At 38.5% G+C, this 19,420-nt stretch overlaps 1 protein-coding gene across 1 annotated transcript; it reads right to left on the bottom strand.

The window, feature by feature from the left end:
* Positions 1 to 1,335: 1,335 nt before the first annotated feature.
* On the bottom strand, positions 1,336 to 1,855 carry LOC125387771 (peptidyl-prolyl cis-trans isomerase FKBP1A-like). Its single transcript, XM_085697606.2, has one exon. The coding sequence runs from the start codon at positions 1,833 to 1,835 to the stop codon at positions 1,578 to 1,580; it is 258 nt and encodes an 85-aa protein (XP_085553732.1). The 5' UTR covers positions 1,836 to 1,855; the 3' UTR covers positions 1,336 to 1,577.
* Between the last annotated feature and the right edge of the window lie 17,565 nt (positions 1,856 to 19,420).

The raw sequence follows: 19,420 nt of genomic DNA, 5'->3' as shown, positions 1-19,420 counted from the left end.
CTTGCAGACTCCCTACTTGCTGCTTCAGTCTCTGTGAGCTGAGCCCTTGTGAACCCTGCTTAGTCGATCAGTGCTCCGTGTTTCCTGCTGTCCTCCATCCCCTCTTACTCCTACAATCTTTCCTCCCTCTCTTCCACTGGGATTCTCTGATTTCCAAGGGGAGGGACCCAAAGTTAACCTCCAGTTTAGACTCTCTCTTCACATAATTCCTGGCTGTGGGTTTCTGTACCTACTCCATCTAGCCTCTTTGATTAAGACTGGACAAGACACTGATTTTTGAGAGTAGCATATTACCATTAGGAATCATTTCATCATTATTACTGCCATCATCATTATTATTATCACCTGTAGTGTTAGGTTCTACCCTTGATCTCTGAATTTATAAGACTGGGAGACCACGATTTAAAGACACTTGCTTTATAAGCTTTGACAGAATTCTTTTTTCTTTTCTTTTTCTTTCTTTCTTTTTTATTTTTTGAGAAAAGTCAGCATAAAGCACTTTTATTGCAATAATAAAACTTGAAACACATATGTGGTGCAGAGGACAGGGGACAAAAGCGTACTTTTTCTCACCAAATCACTACACAGGAGAGCAGAGGGTGAGAAGGAACTGAGGGAGGAAAAGCCAGGAAGCCGAGATTAGCAGAGAGAGCCAAGCATCAGAACCCAGGAGATGCTGAAGCTGTGATGACCAGCACTATCTTCTTAGAGAACACTCAAGGATTTGTAGTGATGACTGGGCGCCCATTGGGTGGTGAGTCTACCAACAGCACCTTCAATTTAAACTTTCCATTAAAGTTCTTAAAATTTAGGAAGTGGAGCTTGGATAGTTACAAGATTACAAAAGTCCTGAAAATCCATTAGAAAAACCATAGGATGAAAAACAAATTAAGCCAGGTCACAAAGAAGGCTTCAGAGGTCCCTGCCAACCCAGGGACAGGGACTGTAGTGTCCTAACACAGCAGTAAAGGGACCTGTTTTACAAGGCAGCTGGTTTCAGAAGGGAGGGCTGTCAAAGGCTCACTCCCTCCCTTCCCACTTCAGTTTGGGTAGGGCTTCAGTTTAACAGGACTTCCCGCACTGGAGAAAAATCCAGCCCCCAACAGCATCTCGAATCTGCTATAGCTTTGCAGCACAGCAGCATGAATGTCTTAATATATAATAAATAAATTTTTCATCCAAAAAATTAAAATAAAATAAAAATTCTTGCAAATCCCACCCCCAACACCAATTCCTCTTCTAAAGTTAGCCCATCGCTTGTGCTGTTAATACTTGACAATGAAGTTCATTGGAAACCTAGATCTGAAAGACTGAAATTGAATCTTCACCCCAAAACAAAATAACTTGAGGTTTATGGCATATAGTTCAGGTCAACACACAGACAGAGAGGGAAGAGGACATGGAGGTGTCCGAAGCAAAGCCAAGTGACAGAACACATTCAGTCGGGTAAGTGTCTATACAAAGAGTGGTGGGCATCAGGAAAAGCTCCACATGGATTCATGTGCACCTGTCTAGAGGTACCAGATCCCTCCATGGCAGATCCATGTGCAAGGAGCTAAGGGAGGAGGCCACTTCTGTCATTCCGGTTTTAGAAGCTCCACATCGAAGACCAGAGTGGCATGTGGTGGGATGATGCCTGGGTGCCCAGTGGCTCCATAGGCATAATCTGGGGAGATTGTCAGTTTGGCTTTCTGACCCACACTCATCTGGGCTACCCCTTCTTCCCAGCCTCGGATCACCTCCTGCTTGCCAAGCATAAACCTAAAAGGCTTGTTTCTATCCCGGGAGGAATCAAATTTCTTTCCATCTTCAAGCATCCTCGTGTAGTGCACCATGCAGGTCTGCTTGCGCTTCGGAAAGGGTGCCCGTCTCCAGGAGAGATGGTCTCCACCTGCACTCCCATGGCAGCGGCAGTGGCCTTGGCGGAGGAGGAGGAGAAGGACGCGGGCAGCAGCGCAACAGGCGGCATGCAACCGAAGCGGACCTCCAAAATTCTGTTTTGATTTTGAAGATCAAGGATGTATTTTTAGTTATCTGTAAAAGGAGACTGCTCATTCATTTCCCTGCAACCCAGATCCAAATATATATTAATATACATCTTAATATAACTATATTAATTACAACACTGTTTGATCAATAGCTTAGGTGTATTCCCATCTAACTCTTGTATCTTAAATTAACTCATTTCTATTAATCAATATGTCACTATGATGGTGTGGCCTACAGGTAAGGTTCTGGCATCTGTCTGTCTCCTTCAGCAACTGCATAGTATCTCTCTGACTCCATCTACTCTCTCTCTATATCTCTTCCAGGTTATATTCTGCCCTGCCAAAGGTCAAAGCAGATTTATTCATTAATCAGTAAAAGCAACACATATAAAGAAGGGCATTCCACATCAGTTAACTTAAATTGTTTCATTCCATGAAAATGAGAGATGTGATTGTTCCCTTAAAACATGGTAAATCATTTATTTGATTAGTCTTAGAGACCCATTTAGAAAACGTACAAGCTCTTCAGTTGCCCTGGAGAAACATGCTGCATTTCAACACAAACTTTCTGTGTGTAATTTTCCCTGAATAATGTATGAACTGTATCATAATTCTGCAGGGAATTCTCATCTCCACAGAATGCCAGCCTCTCTAGCATTGCCTCTTCCAGTTTCAATTCTTAAGCACTTGGCTCACTATATTTGATCCTTGATGGTGAGCAGACAAGGTGGAAGAAGTATAAGAACTGAAAATTTTTGCAGTTATGGAAATCATTTAATATACTAGACCTCTCCTTGTAGTGTTGTTGGGAAAATATGATTTTTCTCGAGGACTATTCTTTTAGAGTTTCTGAAAGAGGGAATTTTTTACCAGCAGGGTGATAAGTGAGTGTCAGAGTACCCATTTTACTGGAGAATTGGGCTGTGGGGGAGGGGACAGGAGAGAGAAAAACAATTGAAAACAATTTTAAGCCATATATTAAAAGAAACTGCTATGCAACAAAACTTTAAAAACTCAGACAAATTTTTATGAATTTGGGGGGATAAAATCTAAGATTTTAGGAATTGTGTCAGTGAGTCTTTTTTTTTTTGAGTCTTGTGAAGAGAATATTAACATCAACAAAGAGAGGAGAGATTTAGTTTGGGTCATTGTTTCAGAGGCTTCCACACAAAATCCTCTGAATCCATTGCTTTGGATCTGAAGTAAAACAAAACACCAGAGTGTCCAAGAAAACTAAGCACTTCATCCAGGAGGCAAAGAAACAGGAGTTAGGCAAGATGTAACCTTTACAAACATGTTACAGTGACCAGCTTCCTCCAATTGGGTCCCACTCCCAAGAGAACTCCCACTACATTCCAATGCCATCAAAGTATGAATCCATCAATGGATTAACTCACTGATGAAGGCAGAGCCTTCATGGTACAATTACTTCCCAAGTTCTTCTCCAAAGCCCCACCTCTAAATGATGTATTGAGTGAAGCTGACTTAAAATATAGTGAAGCAATTTCTTTGGCAGAGGTCTCTCAGCAAGCTTAAAGTTTCAGACAAGAAGAATGCAGAGAGCAAAGTAGTTGTAATTGTTGAAAAGATGAACTCTATCAAAGAGAATCTTGGCACGCTGCACTGGGACAATAAGAGAAATGCCTTGGGGGCCACACCCCACCCATAAACAGCTCTAACTTGTAAAGATGCAAATTTATGTGACAGGAGAAAGCTTGAACTGAGACTGTCCCTAAGTCAGTCCCTGCTCCTCAATGCAATCAGTTGCCTAGGAGAGTGTTTCTGATGCAGTAGTTTTTCCAAGGGGTCTAGGCTGGATTCCTAGCTGGCAGAGTAATTGGCCAATATCATCCACATGGTGGTGATTTTGTAGGCATAAAAGTGACAAGGCTGAAGGTATCATAGATTCTTGCTCCATAATTTCAGAGAGAAACTAAAGTCAGGCAATATGTGGCAGGGTGATAGTCCCAGTAAGAAGGCCCTGAGAGACCATGACTTGAAGCTGGGAAGGTAAAGTGTAGGTTACAGTGGAGGCTCCAGGATATTGGAGGATAGTAGAAATGTTCGGGCCAATATCTGCCAAGGAAAGCTGCAGACGTGGAGTGGAGCATGTCTGTGATAACTAATCTTGGTTGTTAACTTGACCACATCTAAATCAACTAAAACCCTGGCTACATCTATAAGGGATTTCTTTTGATTGGATCATTTGAAGTAGAAAAATCTGCCTGAAATCTGAATCATTTGAGGTCAGAATATTTACCCCAAATTAGGTCACATCTGGTAGCATCCTAAAACGACATGAAAAAAGGAACCATCACTATTGTCTAATTGACGAAATCTAGAATCCTGGTTAAAATCCTGGGTTACGGAAGTGAAGAAAGAGACCTAAGCAGCACCAGATTCATTGCTCTTGGCTTCCTGTCTATGGGTGTCACGTGACCAGCTGCTTTAGGTTCCTACTCTGCCTTGGCTTCACCACCAAGATGGACTATACTCTTGAGCTACCAGCCTGAATAAAACCTTACTGTTAAGTTGCTCTGTTCAGATTATTTACAACAATGGGAAAATAAGCAAGGATGGGAACCAAGACCTCGGCGCAGATGTCTTTTATAGTGAGGAAGTGCTTTATATTCAACCAGAAGAGACTTTTCCTATTTTTGAATAACAACTAAGGGATGTGTTGATCTGGGAAAAGATCAAAGCACAAAATCTGAAGTGTCATTTTTATGGAATGTGCATGGCTTATGAATTTGAAACCATGGGACATAAAATCTGAAGCATCCTATACTGAGGACCATCTGTAGGCATGGCATGGCTCATTTCTCAAAGTACGTTCAACAATGCACATGATTGTAGTTAGTAATTTAAGTTCTATCTTCATGCCTCCTGGGACCCATTAAAACTGCATAAAATACAGAAATAAGAGGAAACCTTGTTTGCTAAATGACAAGGACTTTATGTCTTAAGCGACTGAAGTTGCCCCATGAAGTTGTTCTGATTAATAAGCTCATTTTATAGATTAAAACTGAGGCAGAGAGAGGCTGAGAAGTTTGCTCAGATTGTGTATGTCGGGTAAGAACTGGAGCAGTTTGGCATCAGAACCTTTGCTTTTTCTCAGAATTCTGAAAGGAAGCAAGGAGGAGAGGCCAGGTAGGAGGGACATCTGCAACCAGAAAAAATCTCACCTCACCTTTCTTACCTAATTTTAGTGAACTCTCTTCTTTTATTTTTCCTCCTTAAAAACAAAAAAAGACTCCTATTCTGAGTCTGTAATTCAACATTTCTCAAAATAGAAGTCCATGGTCTGTCATAATATCACGAATACAACTTATTAAGGATACACATTGCTTGGTGTATTGGCCCCCACAGATATGATAGGGTCTTAATACCTTAGGAACCTACCACTTTCTGCGATGTTTGGAATAGGCTGAACTAACAATGAGAGCTCGTTAAGTGAAGAAGAGTAGAGGGTAGACCTCAAAAGCCCCGTAATTAGCCTCCCAGTGTAGGAGGGTCCCAAGGCTGGAACTTTGATCTCTAGAAACTAAGTCACTTTGAGACATCTCCCTGGAAGTTCATAGGAAAAGGGAGCAAATCTCCAAGAAATGGCAAACACTGACCTTGTGCTCTAAACAGGACAAGGCTTTAAGAGTAATTTCTGCATTAAGCTCTCGTGTGACTCACAAGCAATAAATGACCATCTTCTTAAAACGGCGACGGCTTATCGAGTTCTTGAGCATCAGGCAGGAAAGAACTCAAGCAATTTCTTTACACTTGTAATGTCAAGAGGAGTCACACTCAGAGACCTCTGGTATAAAAGCGGGCTTGTTTATGGCTATTGAAAAATCCTTGTGGAACTGTCCATCAAACTTTATGAAATGTGTGAGTTACTTAGTTATCGGCTCTCTGGATCTAATTTTATTTCTAGGGCATTCAGAATCAGACCCTTTCCATCCCGGTTGGTTTCATATTGATAATCACAAGGCTATTTTGTCTCCCCTCACCTCTTCTACCTAATTTTAGTGGACTCTCTTTTCATTTTTTTTTCTCCTGAAGAGCAAAAAAGACTCCTATTCTGGGACTATAATCAGCATTTCTCAAAATAGAAGTCTATGATCTTTATCAGAATATCACTAATACAGCTTATTAAGAATACACATTGCCTGGTGTGGTGGTGTGCTGTGGAACCTCCTTCCGCTCCTTCAGTCAATAGCCGCTGAGATACCAGCCCCACTGGGGTGTGGTCTCTCTCTCTCTCTCTCTCTCTCTCTCTCTCTCTCTCTCTCTCTCTAAAAAAGCAGCAGCAGCCCTCTGCTTGCTCTCTTGCTTCGGGTTCTGCTTCCTGCTCCTAGATTCCTTTCCTGAACGCACAGAGGGCTGTTGTCTGGGACGGTGATCTGTAAGGTTTTCCCCTATAAATAAATAACCATTCTATTAATCATAATTCCAAACTGGTGTGGGATTGTTTGTGACTTGCACCTTCAGTGGTGTACACTTTTAATCCCAGCGCTCAAGAGGCAGAGGCAGGTAGTAACTCTGTGAGTTAAAAGGCCAGCCTGGTCTACCTAGCGAGTTCCAGAGTGTTCAAGGCTATGTAGTGAGACCCTGTCTGAAACAAAAACAAACAAGCAAACAACAGCAAAACCCTCCAACATGCTGCAGGCCTTATTTTGACTGTTTAAAGCCAGACTCTGGCTGGAAACACAGGAATCTGAATCATACATTAACATGCCAAGAAAACTCTCATCCAAATCAAAGCAGCAAAGATATAATCCTCTGGATTTCTTTATTTTATTTTATTTATCTATTTATTAAATTTTTAAAGACAGGATTTTTCTGCATATCCCTGGCTGTTCTGGAACTTACTATGTAGACCAGGCTGGCCTACACAGAGATCCACCTGTCTTTAGCTCCTAAATGCTGGGATTAAAGGTGCACACCATGACTGCCCCACTTGGTTTTCAAACTTGTACAACATAGGCTCTTGGTTCTGCCAGAGTTTCTGATGCTGTGGGACCTTCTGGAGACTGAACATTTCCATCTCTATTCAGTGCTTGTTACTAGATCTGTAACCTCTCTATGAGAGCTTTGGAGCACCTTGGAGAGGTACTAATCTAATATTTGAATCTTGAAATAACACAACTCAAAATGCAAAATGTTAATTATTGACTTGTAAAAGCAAAGCACAATAACAACAAAACAACAAAAATCCCTGCAGCTCACTCTCCAGGCCCTCTTGCAGAGGGTGGACACCTCCATTAAGAGGTCACCCTTGAGTTACTTCTATCAGCCTCCAGACCCCAGCTTTTCATTTCTTCAAGCACAATTTTCTTTCCATAGGTACTCCATGGTTGGAGTTTGGGGAAGAGGTTCATCTTTTCTATCACGCCCTAATTCCTCAGCCATCATGCTTGAGTTCTCTTTGCATGAGAGTTCGGAAGAAGGGTTAGATAGATGATATTTTGATGTTTACCAGGTTTTGGTTACCACGTGAGAACTCTAGCAGTAGAGGATGGGTGCAATTCCTTTACAGGAGGCTGCTAAGGTCTCTTGTTCACCACGTATAAGTTCCCTTTTCACGGTAATAATGCCATGAGCTCTTGTTTCACTTTGCTGAAGAGGTAGGCATTATCCCGGGTGAGCCTCGTTCTGCACAAATTATCCAAAGGTAAGGAAAACACGTTACTGAGTCAGCGACTGTTGCTGTTTTCAAAGGGGTACTTCTCTGCTCTCTTTGTACAGTGTCTTTTGGGCTAGTGGCTCCACTCTAGCCTAACTCTGGAGACTGGCAGAAAGAGAAACCCAGGCTCTTGGCTTCCACCTTGAATCCCCGAGTGGGTCTCTGAAGATGCACTCTCAGCTCTGAGGAGTGCTACTCCACTCAGTTTTCTTTTGAAAACACAGGATTTGGAAATGGTGATGATTCAGTACTGGATTTGTTTTCCTTTTGTTTAATCTTTTTTAATGAGATAGTGTCTTAATAACTGGGGATGTAGCTGGGGGGAGGGGTTGTAGCCACCATCAAAGGCTTTTATTAAAGGAGTATCATGTCCTACTAGACACTATTAGAGAAATGTAATTAATCTCAGTATTACCATAAAGTCAGATAAAACTGATGTGTAAGCATTTACCAAGACATAATTAAGTGTATGAACCATAAATATTGCATCAATGCAAGATGAGTAGGTATTTTAAAAGTTATTATTCATTCCTTAAAATCCATACACTTTTGATTTTAGAAATTTCAAATCAATATACTTTTAGTTATTTGGCTACAAAGATTTGGTATGAAGTGGTAACATGAATGAGTTATATAAAGATTTGCAATACTGAGAACTTCAATCTGTCTGAAATTCCAGTAAGAAGAAGCACTATTCTTTGATATGGAATATTAGCTATGCTGCGCAGCACCAAACAATGGCACCTTCGCTGGGTGAATCATTCGTAGCATAACTCAATTGTAAATGGATACAGCATCAAAGGCATAATTAACAGTTTAAATAAATCATCAAAAAGAAGGGAAAGTGTTTATATGCTTTGTATTAAAATGTTTGCCCATAATTTAGGGTTCAGCATGTGTCTTTACTATACAAATATAAAAGCATTCATTTAAGCTTATTGGAGATTACTGTACTTAGAGTATTGATCCTTCTTGCTCTCCCGCGAGTGGATTATGCAATATTTAATGTGTAAGGCTGACATGGGATATGAACTTTCCTGGTTACTAATATCTCTTTCTTCTTATGACAGTAGGGATTCATGTAGGATGTTCATTAGGAAGGCCAGAGGGGCTGCTGCGGAAATGTGTTCCGTGAGGAGAAGAGCACATTTGCCAGGCTCGAAGGAGTCTGGGAACTTTATCTGTCTTTCTTTCTTGTTTCTCTCAGAGGGTTTATGTGACCCAATGCAGCAAAAAGAAGAACAGTGTCATTAAAAAGCTATTTAGGATATGGATGGCATAACTGGATGCAAACATGCTGTTCTCCAAGGGCTGAAACGCTTAGAACAAGTGAATATAGCAGTTAATTATCTGGATATCTTCTGTGCATTTTACATAATATTTCCAGATTCAGAAGAACTGCTTTAGTACTGCTGAAGACTTACATTCAAGTGTATATTTACCAATGTATTTTTTCTGTTAAGCTTTTAGCACACAATAATTAATTTATTATTTATGATGATTTTACTTTTCTGATATTTTCCCTGGGACTATGGAACTGAAAGCAAGCAACTGATGTTATAGTTTCAGAACACAATGAAATGACGATGTTCATTAGAAGCAGAAATAAAACCATCCCACCATATTCTGTAGTTGGATCGTTAAAATCTTTTAGAGTGATATACACTTCTACAGTTCCTTGGAGTAGCGGTGAAATCTTTTATAATCATTTCACCCTGAAGTATTTAACTTTCTTTCATGTACATAAAAACTAAAACCTGTGGAATCAGGAATATACAACCCACAGTAGGCTTTTTTTTTAATGTTTATTGAAATTCGTATTTGGAAAAAAACAAACTCAAGCCTTCAAAACAATAGGTTTCAACTGTGGACTGTGTTTCAGTGACCCAGAATGCTGAGAGTCAGGGTACAGGAAGAGGTTTGCATGTTTTACAGCTGTGATAGTAAGCAGATACGCAGTTTAGTTTTGTATTAGTTTTCTTTAATGTTCAGAATAATAAACTAATCTCGCTATGCCAATTATTTGAATCTAAGTAAATTAAAAGTAAGTTAAGGTTGGTTTTTAGTGATGAAATAGTTCAAAAGACTGCAGCTTTTTTTTTTTCTAAGTGCATATCAGGACTAAGGTTTAGAATTGCATGTCTGGAAAAACGATTCATAATCTGCTTTTCTCTCCCTTTCATTTTTGCACGTATTTATTTTGGCCAGCTGGCGAGACAGATCTTTTTCAGGGGTTCAGCCTTCCAGTCTGAGTTTGGTTCTCCCAAACCAATCTTGGATCAAATTCCTGTCTTACTGGCTCTGGTGTCTGAACGGTGTTGATGTTACAGGGACATGGTGACCCAGTTGCCTGTCCCCAATGGGTTGAAGCTTGCCAAATGAAGGGCTTAGGTAGGCGGCCAGGGGAAGGAAGGTGGAGTGCAATCCTCCGATACCCTGTCTCGCCGTTGCATTTTCCTTGTCAGCTGTTTAATATGAGAGGATGAAAAGTCTCCTGAGGAATTGATTCTGACTGCTTGCCTTTTTTTCTGTACATCTGATGTGCTCACAGACAGGTCTGCAGAGCTGGGGATTGTGAAGGTAACCATGTTCTGGAAATACTCCCATGGCTTTGATTTCAGAAGGATTATAAAATTTTGTTCCTAATTTTTATTTCCAGTTTTTAGCAATGGTTTAATTAATTAACTAATTAATCTGGACACAGGATCTCGTGCAGCCCAGACTGGGCTCAAACTTACTATGTACTTTATGCTATCCTTGAACTTGTGACTTTTACTGCCACTGTCACATAAGTACTGGGACTATTCGTTTGCACTACCATCCCTGGATATACTGGACTTTTAACTTTTCGAACTGTTTAGACCTTAAGCATCAGAACTGGTCTGAGAAATGGCTTCCTTCTTGGGGACCCTGAGAATTTGGAGCTGGGCATCACTTGAAAAGATGATTACTTGGGGAATTAATTCTTCCTTGGGTAGAGCAGACTAAGTGGGAGGAGCTGACTACACCATCACCTGTGACTTAAATACACAAACCACAATGTAAATGACTTTATACTTCATATTCTCATAACTTTTTATGTGAGGTCCTTAGCCGATGTAATAAACAGAGACTTTTACAATGGAGACCTTTGAAGATGCCTGTCTATCTCCATGGTCACTTACTACTGAGTGACTAATTTTACCTCTTTCTGTGGAGTTGGTACAGAGAAGACACAGTTGCAGGCAGCAAAATATGTTTTTCCAGTCCCCTGTCCATTGGCTGGGTGACCTCAGTTAACCGCTCTGAACCTACTTTCTAATCTTCAGGAAAAACCTTCACACTCCTTCTAGCCCTAAGATCTACAGATTCAGTGGGAATAATATTACCTGCTCAGTCTACCTGACTGCGTTGTTAGGGGAGTTAAAGGAGATCATATTTGTGAAACTACTCTATAAACCCTCTGCAGAAGATTAAGGAACGCGATACTGTTAATTCCCTCTGAAGAATCAGAATAGCTTGCGATTTACTTTTAATCTTCCAGTCTGTGTATATGTCTTTTGTATTTAGATCTTTACTAATACTATCCACAAAACAAGACATAGAACAGACTAATCCTTCCTTACTGGATGTTACCCGAAGTGTGGCCCTAAAACAGTGTATGGGGAAGGGTTTATTATTATTATTTTAGAAAGCAGTTATGAAATTGGTTCCAGGTATCCAAGGTTCATGGGTTCAGGACTCCCTCCCTTTCCCACTCCTTTCAAAGTTCTGAGAACCCATTCTATTCTAGAGACAGCTTAAATGGCACTAAAACCAGCATTTGGTGATGATGTGGGGTGCAGAGTGGGGATGAGGGGGTAAGAAAGTTCTATCCAGAGCAAAGTACAGTCAGGTAACGGAAGAAATAAGGGACCATAAGTAAGAACTACAGGAGAGAACACTCATAGCCTAAAGGGCTATAATGGTATCCTCTGTACTTGTTTGTTATCTGACACAGGGCACTGTGTTAAATCTTCTATGTAGTTGTGATAATGGAAGAACAGTTTTGTATTTTTTCACTCATAGAATAAAGTAGAAACTAAAATGTCCCCAATGTTGCTTTAGCACTGCTTACCTGCATACCATATAGGCAGCTCTATCTATTCATCATGTCTATTATCCTATCTATCTATCTATCTATCTATCTATCTATCTATCTATCTATCTATCTACCTATCTATCTATCTTGCTGTAGGAATCCCTACCGCCAGTAGCCTTCAAATTACCCACCCATTTGGGCATGTCTTCATATACTATAAATGCTGATGTAAAGCATGTGTCTGACCTTTTTCCAGGCTGCTGAATTTGGTTGCTGTTCTCCATTCAGACAGAAGATTATGATCTGTGAGTCTACACCTAAATGAATAACCTTTTATTATACTCAGTTCTGAGCTAGTGTGGGATTTCTTTTAAGTGTCCTTCTTCATCTGGACATGGATCTGGACTCCACACCTACTAGGTGGACTGACTTAAAGGCCTAGGTCCAGAGCCCAGAAAGTCTTCCACCCCACCTGCTTGGTTTGCTTTTAACTAAGTGTCTTTTTTCTAGAACTCCTGCCACAGCAGAGCTAACTGCATGTGGGGACTTGGAAATTTCCCAAGTGCACACAAGCTCCTCACCCGCACTGTTGTGTTCTCTGTTGTGGTTCTCTGCCACAAGGCGACTTGCACAGCTTTCAGTTTGTGCTCCCTGCCCATGAGTTCTGGGCTTTTTGCTCCATGTACAGAATTGATTTAATTGCTTTTAATTTGTCAATCAAAGCATGTTTCTCAGTATTCAACCAGCACCAAGGTGAGAAAGCCAAAGCAGCTCAGGACTATTTGTGACACCAGGTTGCCCTGCTACTCGCAACTCCGCAACCATGACACCTGGTAGACAATAAAGATTATTACACCTAAAACAATTTACCAAACTTCATAGCAGGCAAATAGTTTATTAATTAATAAATCAATAAACTTGAAAGTTATATAATTGCAGACAACATTATCATTAAAACTTGTAGTAACTTTTTTGCTAACACTATAGATTGTATACTGCAAGGCTTTTATGGTTATTGTGATACATCCATTCATTGGATATTGGGATTCAGTTTTTTTCTTCATATTATATCCTTAAGAAAATGGTTTGATAACAGAGCCAAGAATGAGGTACTTTTAGAAATGATACAGTCTTTACAAACTAATAATGAAAAAGGTAACATTAATTTGACAGACAAAATTGAATCCATGAGAAATTAACTGAAAGAATTCATACTGCTGAATTTGACAAACAAAATTTGTTAAAAAGATATGATAGGTTAACAGATAGAGTATCTCATCAGCAAGGCAATCTGCATGCTATCCAAATAATGTCCAAGGATGAGGTGTTATCTTTAAAGTAAAAACTTCAGACCTTGAAATCACATTTGCAGAATGAGAACCAGAGGCTATGTGCCTCAATGAAATCACTAGAAATATATACAGGCCAGATTCAGGCTTTGCAAAAGACAGTAATAAAAAGATTTGAAGCAATTGAGGAAATTAGTAGAGCTGATGAACAGGGAAAGAAGGAACAAATATGGGATTCAACATTGTCAGTAGCTGTCAGAGGTGACTTATCCAGGGTTTTAGCTTTCTACCCTGTAATCTACTCCTACAAAGCATCTAGTTCTAAAGGCCCAAAAGGATACAAAGAAGGTAGATGGACACCTATAGGAATGAATGATCTAAAAGAAATTAAGCAAGCTGTTGTAACTTATGACTTGCATGTTAGGAAGGTGATGAAGACATGGGCTTTTAGCATTAAAGTGATACCACATTACTGGCTTCAGTTGGTTTCAGTAGTCCTGGATGACAGGCCTCAACTGATGCTATTTAAAAGAAGAGGCTAAAATTTTAGAAGAACAGGTAAAAACAAAAGGACTTGAGACATCCCAAGATCAAATTCTTGGTGAGGGCACTTATGCTGACCCACAGGCTCAAGTTCTTCGCAATGAACAAATCTTGTCGCTATGCCACAAAACGGCCTTAAATGCTTGGAACAGAATTCAAGAACCAAGAAAATGAATTGAATCATACACCAGGGTTAAACAGGGCCAGAGTGAATACTTTAGTGACTTTTTACAAAGACTAACTAAGGCTGTACAAATAGGAATAACAGACCCAGATGCTAGATGAGTACTTTTTGAATCTCTGGCTTTTGAAAATGCCAACTTAGAATACAAAAAAGATACTTGGGCCTTTAAAGGTTATATCAGCACCAATGGATGAATGGATCCTGCATACAATGAACATTGAGACATTTGACTATAATACTAAATCTTGGGTAGGAAAAGGAATTTCCAAAGGAATGAGGAGACATCAAAATGCCAAATGTTTTAATTATAGTAGAATAGGACATCTGAGAAGGGATTGTAGACAAGGAATTTCTAGGAATAATGTCTGCTCTGGGAATGGCAAGAATAGGAGGACTCAGCCTTCAGGTGTATATAGAAGGTGTGGCAAAGGCCAACATTGGACCAATGAATGTAGATCAACAAAAGACAGACAAGGCAACCCAATACCAACAGGAAACTCTTTGGGGACGTCTTGCAGGCCCCCAAGTCAAAAGTGGTCCAGTCATTCCCAGTCACTGTGGAGGACATGTCTCACCAGGAAAATTAAAACTATCTAGAGCCTTCTGTTAAAAAAAACTGTTCTAAATGGATTGAATAAAAAAAAGATAAATAAAAAATTCTAATAGGAAATAGGAAATGCATATACTGGCAGACTTTTATAAATGATCAAAGACCAAAGCTAAGAGTGTGTATAAATGGCATTGTAAATGTGAGTTTGATTGACATGGGTGTGGACTTGAGTATCATTACTCCAGAATCTTGGCATCCAAATTGGCCCCTTCAAGAAGCAGATGTTCATTTACTAGGAATTGGAACCCTATCTCAAGTGAAACAAAGCACAAGATGGGTTGACAGCATAGGGCTAGAAGAACAGAGGAAAGCTGAGGCCATATGTGGCTAGTACTGCAGTGAATTTATGGAGTTGTGACCTGCTGCAGCAATGAAATACACAGATTAACATTCCTGTAGTACCGGAAACTCATACTTCTGGAAAGAATATAAGGTACTATACAAAAAGGTCACCAGCCATTCAGGCTGTATAAGAACACAAAGCAACTAGCAAACCTTTAGAGGCACCAACAGCCTTACCTTTAAAATGGTTAACTGAGAAATCAATATTAATTAAATAGTGGCCTTTAACAGAAGATAAACTGCAGGCTTTAGAACAGCTGGTACAGGAACAACTAGATGCTCACCATATTGAAGAATCTACCAGCCGTTGGAATTCTCCTGTATTTGTTGTTAAAACAAAATCTGGTAAATGGAGAATGGTCACAGAGCTAAGAGCTGTCAACAAGGTAATTCAACCTATGGGCCCTCTACAATCTGGAATCCCTCTGCCTTCTCCATTTCCTAAAGGATGGCCTCTTGTAGTTATTGATTTAAAAGATTGTTTTATCACTAAACCTTTACAAGAAAAGGACAGAGAAAAATTTGCCTTTACAGTGCCTACTTATAATAATTCTCAACCTTCGAGGAGATACCAGTAGACCATCCTTTCACAGGGAATGCTAAATATCCTTACCCTATGTCAATACTTTGTAAGTCAGCCATTGGAAATAATATATAAAAAATTTCCTAAATCGATAATTTACCTTTACATGGATGACATTTTGCTATCTGATTCAAACACAGATACTTTAGAAAGAAGGTTTGAAGAAATAAAGAAAGTTTTGCCCAAATGGGCATTAAAATTTGTTCCTGAAAAAAAAATACAGAGAAGAGATTCTGTCAATTACCTAGGTTATAAAATAGGCTTACAGAAAATTAGAACACAAAAGGCACAAATTAGCAGACACTGATTGTGGACTCTGAATGATTTTCAAAGATTGTTAGAAGACATTTTCTGTCTATGACCAGCTGTTGGAATAACACTTGATCTAATAGTTCATTTAAACAAAACCTTAGATGGTGACAAAGACTTTAATAGTCCCAGAGAATTAACAGCTGAAGCAGAAACAAACTGATTGTTGTTGAAGAAAAATTACAGGAGACACATGTAGCTAGGGGTGAATGCAAATCTTAATTGTATTGTAGTCATATTGCTTTCCAGAATTTACCCCACAGGAATTTTAATACAAAGGGGAGATATTATCTTAGAATACATATTTTTACCACATAAACCAAGTAAAAATTAAAAACTTATGTGGAAAAAGTCTCTGAATTAATTATAAGAGGAAAATTAAGACTCCATCAACTAGCAGGTATAGACCCAGCAGAGATTATGGTGTCTTTTACTTCTGATAAAATTAAAAAATTATGGGATGACAATGAACCTTGGCAAAGAGCTTGTGTTAATTTTTTAGGAGAGATTAATAGCAATTATCCCAAAAGTGATAGAATTAACCTTATAAAGAGAACTACTTGGATCCTTCCTCACATTGTATAGGACAAACCAATCACTGGAACCAGAACATTATATACTGATGTAAATAAATCAGGAAAGGCAGGTTACAAATCAGAATATATAAGTAAGGTGGAACAAAGCCCTTATAATTCTGTCCAAAAGGCAGAATTATATGCTATCCTCATGGTGCTAAGGGATTTTAAAGAACCTCTTAATATAGTTACTGATTCATATATTTATATAATTATATATTTAATATAGTTACTCTTTGATGCAGAAAGAGTTGTTTTGCTTATTGAAACCACTGAATTTATACCAGATGATACAGAATTGAGTTATTATTTATACAGGTTCAAGATATACTCAGAAATAGGCTTTGTCCCATATACATAACACATTTGATTCCATATAGGTCTGCAAGGTCCTCTAGCACAAGGTAATGCATAAATTGATTGATTACTGACTGGAAGTGTGTAGAAGGCCTCAGAATTACATAAGAAACATCATGTCAATAGCAAAAGTTTAAGGAAAGAGTTTTCTATTACATGGCAACAAACTAAGGAGATTATAATGAGATGTCCCACTTGTTCTTTCTATAACTAAATACCGCTACCTGCAGGAGATAACCCAAAGGGTACTCAAGGAATGAAATCTGGCAGATGGATGTGTTCCATTTTACAGAATTTGGAAAATTAAAAGATGTACACCACATCATTGTTACTTATTCAGGTTTTCAGTGGGCAAATGCTTTAAGCTCAGAAAAGGCTGATTCAGTAATCACACATTTATTAGAAGTTATGGCCATCATGGGTATACCTGTGTAAATAAAGACACATAATGGTCCAGTATATGTCTCTAAGAAAATGAAACAGTTTTTGCTTATTAAAATATAAAACATATTACAGGTATACCACACAATCCTACAGGTCAGGCAGTTGTAGAAAGATCAAATCAAACTTTAAAGGTTATGCTAAACAAACAGAAAGGGATGGAAAATACACTTAGAAATAGACTACATAATTCTTTATTAACCATGAATTTTCTTAATGCCAATGTGAAAGGGACAACAGCATCAGAGAAACATTGGATAATAGAAAAGTCTTTTGAATTAAATCAGCCAGTGTATTTCAAGGATGTGTTGACCTCACAAGGGAAGTCGGGAGATGTACTATATTGGGAAAAGGGTTTTTCTCTTGTTTCCACAGGAGAAGAAAAACAATGGATACCATCAAAATTAATATTCACTTTGAAAAAATCTTTTGAGAAAGAGAAATGACAGTTCATCTACAACGGTGACAACCATACAAGTTGCAAGGAAACCATATAGGGTTGGGGTAAGGTTCTGCTCTTGTCTTTACAGGAAAATACACATGTTCAAAAATTCCAGAGACCCTGAATGTTTGGATGCTGATAGAAGGAAAAATAACTATCAAATATGGATCATCAAGAAAAAAGGAATATAACTTTTAAGGACAAGTGAGAAAAACACATACATTTAAATATTTATATATATGAATATATAGAACTGGCTTTGGAGTTAAACAACAGCTTTGTCTTTCTCTAAATCCAAGCATGTTGTCAAAAGAAAAATTTAAAGTTTCTGTCTCATGTCAAGAGCCATCTGGTATGAGACAGAAAGAAAAAAGAATTTAGAAAAAATTTTACTTTCCTTCATACCTATTTTTGTCTCTATTGTATTTTTCATTGACTATATATGTCTGTATATGTCTATATAAATAATGTTTAAGTTTTCCACAATGAACAATAAATTTTTCTGCAGTTATCTTTGAAGCTTCCAGGATGAAGATGGGGCCCAACAACAACTCCACATGGTTGATATGACATCATGATGCTAAAAGCACTACTATAAGACCTGTTTTGGGTACCAACTGCTCAAGATGGTTCCAACTTGGCTAGCTGAAATGGTGTACTTTTTTTTACAACACTCTGGTCAGAACTCCAACTAGGAACCTCAGAAAAACTCTACTGAATACTGAGACTATTTGCAATTATACCAGTCAGAAATCTTGGAACTTAACCATCATTTTACTGTCACAGGATCCCATAGAAAGAACATCTCCCCCATGCCAGCTGAAAGTAATTCTAGAAGACAACATCCCCTCTCCCAGCAAAGTTTGTCTTCAGGGTTAGGGGCATCATTTAGGGGTTGATTATAATTGGAATAGGGTTGGGGGTTGGGGGAGAAATTATGTAGGCTTAGGGATATCCTTGAAAAAAAGAGGAAATTGGATGGGATAATAGATTAGTGTGAGCTTACTCACATTAATAATAATGTAATAGAGTAAATACTTGTGAGATATTATTTATGGGTAATTTACATTGGTATAGATACTTGTATATTGATACAAACTTAAATTATATTGAATAGGCTCCTATTTTCATCTACAATATATGTATAACTAGGCAAAGTCATTTTGTCATATTGTATGCATGCATGTATAATCTGCTTAAGACATTTTGTATATTGACACAATTTTAGGATATATCTATTATATTGCAATGTACATTTCTACCTCTGATCAAGATACTTATACATAGTTTACATTTGTCCTCATTTGTTGCACAGTTGTTTATTGTATAATATTCTAATATAAAGTTTTAGTCTTTAAGTTATATAGGTATTAAGAATTATAGATCAATAATCATCTATGTTTGTTATACTTATAGTTAGACTAATCAGGTTCTTTAGATACATAGAGATTGTATTCAGCATAGATAGGTAGTCTTCAACCACTTCAAAAAGCTGTAGAATATTGCATTTAAATAACCTAGGGTTCTGTTGTTGTGAGACATAATTGCTCCTGGCAGCATTGATCTAATCCTGAGAGAATGTTGAACACCGAAGACAACAATGGAGCTTGTTTTCTTCTTGGCAAAACTGGCTTTTGGGCAAGGAACTGCCCATGCATTGACCACTGGCAAAATGCACAATGTCTGGACAGAACAAGCAATATACAACAAAAAAATCTGTCAAATCTTGCCAAGACAGGGTAAGACGGTTTTGAAACATTTCCTGTCTCTGAAAATGGTCCGTCAGTTACTCAGGCCTCAGCCAGTTGGTTGTTCCAACATTGCAAATGAGAATTTGGGTGATTGCTCAGGTAGCCAGTTGTCTCGTCATTTGTTGCACATTTTGGAAGTTGCTTGATTGCACTTCCTGTGTACTCAAGTAATATTATTTCTCTTCTTGAGTCTTCCAAGGGTTAAAGACTAGATAGTTGTAGTTACTTTCCTCTCATGACTTGGCCAAGTTATTATACAAGATTTA

This window comes from Myodes glareolus, chromosome 11, assembly GCF_982192425.1.
Source record: "Myodes glareolus chromosome 11, mMyoGla1.1, whole genome shotgun sequence".
In the NCBI taxonomy this organism is placed as follows: domain Eukaryota; kingdom Metazoa; phylum Chordata; class Mammalia; order Rodentia; family Cricetidae; genus Myodes; species Myodes glareolus.
The sequence above is the reverse complement of the archived record's forward strand: the minus strand, read 5'-3'. Positions and strand labels throughout refer to the sequence as shown.